We start from the raw sequence: 9,583 nt of genomic DNA, 5'->3' as shown, positions 1-9,583 counted from the left end.
ACGTAATCACGGCCATTAATCTTTCCTCTAGACCATTAATGGTTGAGGAAAAAACCTCTTGGGTAATATATACAGGGGCTGAAGTGCCAGAAGCAGGTGTAGCCCCTGACCCCGATGGCTCTCCCTGGCTAGCCGTCCCTGGTCCATCTTTAGGGGGGAAGGATGCTGCCGACAGGGGGCCCTCAGAACCTGAACGAGATCCCCTAGTGTCTCTGGTTCCTGGGGTGCTTGAACCTCTTCTACCCATAGTGCAAAGCAACAAGGTGTGAGGTATACAAATGAACACTGTCCGCTGAGCGATGTAGTCTGGCTAAAAGCCTTGCTACCCAATGCTCAGTCTGGTGTTACTTCAGTAAATGCTGCCTAGGAGAATGCCTGTGTCCCACCTTACATGCGATCGTCAGCTCTGTGTCTCTCAGAAGGCTGAGTGCACCTGTACAGAGTGCCTTTAATAGCCTGCAGCTGGCCTGAGTGGGAGTCTAAACACTCTGTGCTGACATCCCGCCCCCTCCTCTACCGCCCCCCCCCCCTCGAGTTTTGAAAAAAACGAGCGCTTCCCGCACTGCCGACTCTCCTGTCATGCTCTGGAGAAAAGGCTGGGGATGGGGGGGGGGGGGGGGGGAAGGAGGGAGACTGGTAACAAGATTTGCCTGAACGGCTATCTTCAGAGATGGTGGCCATTAGGCCACAGAGCCCGGGTGGTATAACCACTTTCTAGACCCCTGTGGCCCCTCTCTAGCCTGGGGGGGAACATTCAAACATGAGAAATCCCCCCATCCACCTTACCTGCTTGCAGCCTGCTTGATACGCTGGGACATACACAGCGATTACAACACCTGAGACAGACATTCAGCATGTGTAGGTTTGTGCTCTTGGCAGCCCCCGGTGGTCACAATAGGCATAGCATGCATTTACCTTAAAGGAGAAAAGCCACTAGAACTCAAAAATTCTGTGGAATCTCCTCTTACCTTATCCAGCCGCAGGGTGCTGTTTACACAGACCCAATCTTCACCTCTCACGGTGGGCTCCGTTTGAAAAAACCGTCAGAGACTGGGGCCCCCATCAGTAGGGGGATCCAACAGTTCTGGGACCGTAAAGCACCTCGCCAGAAATTAGGAAGTTTAAAGCCATTTTCTGATCTGCGGGGTCCAGCTCTCTAAAAAGAGAAGCATTACGGGTAAAACCTCGTTTCTTCGGACACGAGGCCCGGGTACCATTCAATTCGGCCATGAAAAGACACTTTGAATGGATCCGGTTCGCCTGGCTTGCCCCAGTATAGGATCTTAGGATATTCCCTTTGGAGCTCAGCACAGGACATCTTTACACGTCCATCACCTAAGACACTGGCGTAAAAACTGAGGTATCCCTGCAAGGGGGAGGGATTATATAGGGGGTTGAACTTCCTGATAGGGTGTGCCAGTGTCCAATCACCAGTGATACCTATATAACCCATCAGTAATTACTGTGGCTCTGTGTCCCGTGATGTTCGAGAAAGAAAATGTATTTTTCAGACGAAAACGAAATTCCGAAACAAAATATTTCAGTGTGCACATGTCTAGTCCCTTGTGCAGGTTCAGGTATGGATGTAAAAAAATCCTGCCAAAACAAAATAACTCTATAGTCCATGACGACATAAATATGCATGCTCATTTTGACCAAGAGTGCATTGCTTGGCTGAGCCTTCTCACATGGAAATAACAGTAATTCCACCTGGAAAATTCAGTCCAGGTTAAGGATACCTCTTTCTCTGGCTGGCCATAGACCAATTGTTTTGTGAGCTGTCCTTAATTGAGCAGGTTAGAGATGTCCTCTTCTATCTAGGAGTACGTTCAGTCAATCCTCACCAGAGCTTTGCAAATTGTTCAGATTATGTGAAAAGTAAAGAAAGTTAGGACAGCAACACAGTTTTGGCATGTTGTGTGAATAATTGATTTGCTCATTTAGCAAGAGCATGTGTTTTATACGGCAGCCTGGGATTTAGTGTCAGAGCTAGCAGCTGTCTGCTCATCATTACAGATCGTTGGGATTGTTGGCTACTTGCTCCTACTGTGTTCATAATAAGGCTTGGCACCGAACAGTTACCCCTGACCCAATTAGTTGCCAGTGACATTTCTTTTATTACAGTAAGAACGGTCTTGAACGGCCCAACAACAGACAAGGCACTCCATCATTTCCAAAGTTTGCACCATTACAGCTGTCAGGACAGATGGGCTTCCATTTCCCTCAGGCTAGGCTCATGTACAAAAAGTTTATCAAAGGAATGATGCGATTAACTGAAAAACTTAGCAGATGTTTGAGACTGTGGCCATACACAACTCGATATTTCCTAGCACTGTAACCGTTTCAGACATCAGTTGCAACAGTTGAGACTGTGTGGATGTGAAGGACTACCAAATATTTCTGTTTTAGTGAAAATTGGTCAAACAGTTTTGACCTGTCTCTTTGCCATTTTCCCATTCTGTTTTTTATGCTCACTTCCAAGAGATATGAGAATTTCAATTAGATGGAATTTATTACTGAGCCCTTATTAAGAAATGTTCTCCTGTCGTGCTGGCCACACAAAGCAAGGAAGATCTCCACAATGAGACAGAGATAATAAGCAAAGGTTTCGTGCTTTCGTGTTTTTTTTCCAATATATCTGATTCACTTAAACGTAAAGTATATTTTGTGAGGGTGAGATTTTCCTACACATATGTAAACTGCCTGTTCGATAACCCTTTCGAAAGAAAACAAAACATAATAATAACATGGTTGCTTGTAATGCTACTTCAGAATCCATCTTGAAAAGGGAATGGTGTGTGCACATATTGGACAATTGTTTGGGCTATTGTTTGTCCACATAATGGAGACTGGAAATGCTTTAAAGTTTTCACTTACAATATTTATTGCTCCCATTGCTGGAGAAAAATCGGACACAATTATTCCAATAACAATTTAAATCTTTCCCATTTGCCCCAAACCTCCCTTCCCTTAAGCACCGATGTAAAAGTTCATCCTTTTTTGACTTTGAAGGAGCTAGTGGATTGTTCTTCTAAGGATGAAGTTTCTTTGCATAGTCAACAAGATTTGTGATGTTACTTGCACACTTAGTGTCCCCAAGTCTTGGAATGCAGGAAATCGTCTTACAGAGGACCCCTTGCTGGATGACGGTGGTGCTTCGTTATTTCAACTCCAGTTCAGAAGTGGATTTCTTTGCCCTACGTTTTACTTTTGAGAATTTGACACCTAAGACAATGGTGGTGATGACCAGAATTATTCCAAGAGCCAAGAGGACCCAGGCTCCTGCTGATGCTTGCCCGCTGTTCAATTTCATTCCCAGGAAGTCGACCTTTGAGGGTGGTGGTATTGGTTCTGCTGAGACGTCATTAGTAACTAAAAGGAGAAAATTGTATACATGAATGCCACTGAATTCCTTCATATCAATTATATCAATCATCTTCACAGTATTTAAAGCCTTATAAGAAACCTGTATTAGGTCAAATATGTGGGCTACTATTCCTATTCTGAAAATGGTAGTTGCATGGATGTCTCTGACTTACTACTAATTTTTAAATGCAAATTGTCAGAAAATATTACATTGTATATACATCAGGGTAGATTTGATTTAAATCAAGTCGATTTAAATCACAATTTAAATCGCTAGTAAAAGGCTTGAAACCCTTTACAACCACTTTAGCCTACAGGTAAGCCTAGATTAAAGGGGTTGTAAAGGTATTTTTTTTTTAAATAACAAACATGTTATACTCACCTCCACTCTGCAGCTCGTTTTGCAAAGAGTGGTCCTGAACCCGGTCTTCTGGGGTCCCTGTGTCAGCTCCTCCCCGCAAGAACTAAATACCTTCATGCGAGCTTTCTCGCATGGTGTTTAGTTCTTGCAGGCGCGCTCTCGTGAAACAGTTGGCGGTAATAGCCGCTGACTGTATCACTCGGCCCCGCCCCCCAGCGCACCACGTCATTGGACGTGATTGACAGCAGCGCGAGCCAATGGCTGCGCTGCTTTTAATCCATCCACTCTAGCCAATCAACAGCCAGGCTGAGCAGCGAAGAGGATGTCGGGAGCGAGAGCGGGACTTTCGAGGGGTCAGGTAAGCAAAACGGGGGGGGGGGGGGGGGGCGGCATTGTCGGATGTTTTTTCACCTTAATGCATAGGATGCATTAAGGTGAAAAAACGTGAACCTTTACAACCCCTTTAAGGCTTATCTGTAGGTGCTTGAAATATCTCCCAGACCTGCAAGGTCTATGAAAAATTTGCAAATCGCCGTAGGGTGATTTCTTCTGCGCATGCGCCAAAGCTGGGGCATGCTGTTAAAGGCGTCACGTGACTCCGGCCAGTCACAGAGCCGAAGTTCGTGGCCCCGGAAGGAAGAGGGGTGAAGAATGGACGCTCGCTACTAGCGAGGAAGACGGGGACATCGCAGGCTTTACCTTTGCAGGGAAACAAAGAGGAAGTAACACCCATCAGGGTTTACTTCCTCTTTAAATCAACTCAATTTAAAATTATAACAGTTAAAGAGCAACTGTCATCTGTCCCGCAGCGGTTCCTCCTCTGACCCGCTGTTGACTAACAGACAGTCCCATTCACTTTAATGGGATGGCTGGTGATGTGACAGTGACACAACAAGGTGGGGGACGTGGCGGCAGCAAGTGAGTGGATGCCCGCTAACAGGCGCTGCCATAATGGATCTGAAATGACAGGTGCTCTTTAAAATGTAAGGGAATATACTTGCTGGTAGTTAGAATCTAATATTTGCAAACAAAATTAACGTTTCCTATTTAGAATAATAAGCGCTCAGGTTAGTAAAACAGCGATATCAGAACTAGTTCAATCATACAGTTTGTAGTGTACATAGATTTGCAAAACAATGGGATAAAGAAATATTCCTGAACTTTGTTTCTCATGGTTACTGTGAAATTGTGTGAATTCATCAATGCAGTGAACGTCATCTCCGCTTGCAGAGCTTGGATTCATTGAATGAGTTTACCAAAAAGGTAAATATTGCAGAACATACAGCCTCAAGCTACATAACTAAGCTCCATTTCATGCTGAATAAACTAAATTATTAAAGTATCTTAAATAGAAAATTATCTTTAGATAGATTTTTACTCCAAAGAGCATTTTATTAAAAAAAAAAATTGATAAAACAAAAAAAAAAAAATCTTTTTATTTATTTTTTAATTGTTGATTTTTATCCACACTGATATACACACACATGCATAGTATACACCTATAAAATATCCCACCTTAGTCTACATTAGTTCATTTAGGACTTCTCATATGCAAATACATTCCAGTTTGGTGACTCAAGTATTGAGCATAACAACCAGGCAACTGCCATTTTTAAAATGAGAGGTCAACAATGACAGCCTACATATTTCTCCAAATACAGTTTTTAAAGGGGTAACACACACTAATGAGCCAGGTATGGCTGGGCTTATGTTAGAGCTGGGATTAGAGGTTAGTGGCTTCACCCTCCTGAGGGGTTGGTTTGTGCAAGGGAGCAAAATGTTAGCAGCACATTGCTCCATACTGTCCATGAGGGAACAGTGAGAGGCTGAGCCTGTAAGGATGTAGCAGCAGGGAGCTTCAGGAGAAAAACAGTCAGAGCTGAGGAAGGTTCAGTGTTTTGTGCATGAGCAAGGGGACTGTGTTAAGTGGTCAAGAGGACTAAGGCAGGAGGTCTAAGCAGAGATACTGCAAAGAAGAGCCACAAGGTGGAATATTTTGTTTTGACACATTGATGGTGAGAACCCATGCACGGGATACTATTTTGCTGTGATTCTTTACTTTCTTTTCAATAGAAGTAGGCAGAAAAAGCCCTAAAAAACAGACTTTGTGGAGTGGGGTGGACACACCGTTTGGTGCTACCAATGAGTTAAAATACCCCAAATCATCAGAAAGACCAGGAGCTGGAACAACAAAATATGCGTTGTTTATAAAATTCCACTTGTTTATGAACTCTTGTATCTGAGTGATAATAAAATGTAACAGCTCTTCTCTGATAATCAACTTATCTAGGTTATAAAACCTTAGTCACCCAAGCATATCAACAACGCAGCAAAGGTCCAAATGTTGTTGACGTGGAACTGCGATAGTTAGAGATGGCTCCATTTAGTCACTTTCAAATATAATTCTAATATTATTTTGCCTGGAAACCCAGTTAAAAAGGGAAATCCAGGTGCTTCACACTAACACTAAGGCTGGTACCTACCTGGACTCCAGTTGTATTCTGGCCAGCCAATGATTTCCTTATTTTTGGTATTTTGCTCAATTAGCCAGTTGGTCAAAGGCTCAAAGTATTTCAGGAGGGCATGAGCTGACATGTTTCTCTGTCCAGTAATAACTTCCATCACATCAGGCCAAGGCTTGCTGTAACCCAACTTCATGGCATCTCTGCAGATGTAAGAACATTTATATATATGTAGAAAACCATGATAAACCATAGGCAGTCAACCGGCGATTTTTAGACCACAGGTCAACAAAGAAAATCTGTCAGCACAGAAATTGGGGAGCAGTAGTTAACTTGTTTTTGAATATACATGCTCCAGGACTGTTATTACCCTTGCTTCTCTGTATAATGTGTCATTGGCCCAAAACAAATGTGCTCACCAGGTGTGCCACAGTGTTCCAGGCCAGTGACTCACAAAGCAGAGGATGATGGGTAAAGTGATCATTTAAACCCAAGAACACAAATGTAATAAAGGTTTGCCCTTATTGAACAGTTATAACAAATCAACTTTAAGGGTATATTTAAAAACTTCTTAACATCTGTCCTCACAGATTCTAATACATGCTAACCTGCTTTTATGGTCCGTGCAGGGTAACCATTAAAAGTCTTTAGAAAAAGCTTTAAAAGCCTGTTTTCTGTGGGTTTTTAAAACCATAGTTTCATCGTAAGACAGACACTAGTCCAAAGTATCTTCAACCCATGTGGGTGTGTGTACATTTGTGTCAATAATCATTTCCCATATCCCTGTATATTGTGTTCGCTAAGATGCACGTTTAAGAGTTTATTAAATCTATCAATTCTTTCTCCTGACACCGATTGTGGAAGAGAGTTCCACATCCTTATCGCCGACAGTGGAAAAAAACCCAACTCAGCTTAAGGTTAGACCGCTTCTCCTCCAATCTCATTATGTGGCCTCCGTGTCTTCCTAAACTCCCGAGACAAAAAAATAATTTCTACTTACGCTGGGAAACTATTCAGTCAAACCAGATATACAAAAAAAAAAAAAAAAAATGATTAGCAGTTCCATATATTATTTCAGGAGCATTGAAATTCCTTTTTCTGTTACAGAAAAAAATCTCATAGACAGGGCTTTAAGAAGCCAAGCCCTGTCATTCATCACTGGTGGTTTTGCATTCTATAACTGGACAAGCTCCATTCGAGGAGGTGATCGAAAGCTCTGCAAGTGGAAACCAGTTTTCCAATTTACAGTCAAAACCAGAAATAAACGTAAGTTGCCTGGAATACTAAAGACTATGAAGACATATTCATAAAAGTTGCAAGGTATGGGCTTCTAGGGAAGATTCAGTGCCTGGGAAACCCAACAAGTTAATTATCATTTTTGCAAGACCTTCTCAGTTAATAGGAAGACTGAATTTTTATATAAAACCCAGCCCATAAAACAAAAAAGGTATCTCTTCAAACCGTTGGTGAACACTAATCATAAATGTGTTCATGTGGTGTCCCAGATTAATAGGAAATTCAAGGTTTCATGTGAAATGACTTTACAAGCTGTGCTTAGAACTCAGACAATTTGGGCTGGAAGAGTCCTGGTGTTAAGCTGGCCATAGATGGTCCCTGCTGAATTTCAATCCACGTGCAGCTGCTCCCGCTCGACAGAAGTTGATCAAACTATCGACCTCCGTCAAACAGGAATGTTAGAAAATTACTCTCCATCAGAGCTTGCAGCAAATGGGCTGCAGCTGCTGATCAGTGTGTATTCTGACAGAGGAGAGTCCTGCTATCAGAATACAATGTCTCAACATTGTCAAAACACTTCAGAAACACAACTCCACATTCCCTGAAACCCACTCCATCCCCGTTTACCCAAAACTCAAATGTAGACTTCAGGTATGTGTTTGGTAGCAATTAGCAAGCACCAGGAATGTGAGTACTTGCAGGCAACAAATAGAAAGAGCTGTGCAATGTTGATTCCCCCCCCCCCCCCCATTAGCCCACTGGCTATCTATATATCTATATCTATAGATATAGATAGGCCAGCTTTACTAAGGTCTCAACTCCCAGTTCCTCCTGCATAAAGAGCACAATAATTGGCTTCAAACCTTCATTTTGTTTTTTCCCCCCCATAGAAAAAGTGGCAGCGAATGGTATGAGGTGGGACCTTCATAAAGTACTTCTAATAGGAACCAACACAAGGTTTCACTCGTGGCTTATCTTACCCAAGCAATTTTCCGGCCTCCTTGGACTGATAAATATCACAGGTGTGAAGGGGTCCAGTCTGTTTGGCTGCATTACACAAAGCCTCATGGAACTGGAACTGAATGACGAAGCTGATGAAATACCTTAAAACCAGAAAAGACAGCAATATTACTCTATGAAGAACAGCAATATATGGAAACAGTGGTGTTTATTTCTTGTAGACCAGTTCTGTATAATCCAGACTTTAGCTCCAAAAACTTCTTTTTGTAATGGAACTATCAATATTTCCTTTGTAAAGGCGTGCTGCTATTGCACACCAGTCTGACGTTTTTGTACCTTCTTTGTAAAATCTCCAAATCTAGAACTGAAAAACTTCATTGAGTTGGGAGCTCATACTGGTATACGCCATGCAAAACTTATTCTGTATTATTGTCTGAAATAATGATCCAGTTTAGCAATGTCAGACTCTACAAATAATGCTCCTGTGTCGAATTAGTAAAGTGCTGCATAACCATGTATTGTTTTTCTTGGGGACAGATTCCCCTTAAGTAAAAGTATGATACATCATGTAAAGTTTTGACAAGAATTACATGTATGTAATAATCTATAGAGCTTATTGTAAATTACCACTCAGTAGGTCCTGCTGCAGTTTTTTGCATGTCAGATCACAGAAAAAAAAAAACCTAGCCATCTTTTTATGTTGGCCATTTAATACAGAAAACGGTTAACCATTGTGCTGTATGAAACCTGGCTGGCCAACTTGGTTTTTGTAATCCACCCTTCAGTACTCCATTAATCTGAATACTAATCCTTAAACTCTAAAAGGGTATCTTAAAAAGAAACCATAACACTTTAACGTCAAATAAAATATGGATTTAAGAACTAAAGAAGGAGATGCTCTTTAACGCAAAACCACACCAGCTACGTCTGTTACCTGATGTATGGGACATTAGCAGGAATGTGGAATTTAGCGCCAGGGTCAAAATCATCTTCCGACCTCAAGACTGGAGGACACAATCCCTGATATTTCAATCTAGGATAACAAAAATGGTCATACTTGGTAAAACAGCTTTAAAAATCAGAAAAGAATAGTTAAAATGTAAGCCTGAAATCCAGGCTGATCTAGAGAACTACTGTAGATTTACAAGGCTGCTGGTTGAACAGAATTACAAACCCTTTGGTATAGAAGCCAGTTTAC

The 9,583-nt window shown here is 42.0% G+C and overlaps 1 protein-coding gene across 2 annotated transcripts in view; it reads right to left on the bottom strand.

Moving 5' to 3' along the window:
- Positions 1-2,859: 2,859 nt before the first annotated feature.
- The window catches only part of ACE (angiotensin I converting enzyme), a 70,395-nt gene continuing 63,671 nt past the window's right edge, over positions 2,860-9,583 (bottom strand). For both annotated transcript variants that reach the window (XM_073607678.1, XM_073607680.1), the window contains 4 exons: positions 9,320-9,418; positions 8,406-8,528; positions 6,211-6,392; positions 2,860-3,372 (listed from right to left, as the gene is read on the bottom strand). In XM_073607678.1, the coding sequence (XP_073463779.1) occupies positions 3,161-3,372; positions 6,211-6,392; positions 8,406-8,528; positions 9,320-9,418 (616 nt within the window). In that variant the 3' untranslated portion in view covers positions 2,860-3,160. The remainder of the gene's footprint in view (positions 3,373-6,210; positions 6,393-8,405; positions 8,529-9,319; positions 9,419-9,583) is intronic.

The sequence above is a fragment of the Aquarana catesbeiana genome, linkage group LG12, assembly GCF_042186555.1.
Source record: "Aquarana catesbeiana isolate 2022-GZ linkage group LG12, ASM4218655v1, whole genome shotgun sequence".
Lineage (NCBI taxonomy): Eukaryota > Metazoa > Chordata > Amphibia > Anura > Ranidae > Aquarana > Aquarana catesbeiana.
This window is presented reverse-complemented; position numbering and strand designations above follow the sequence as displayed.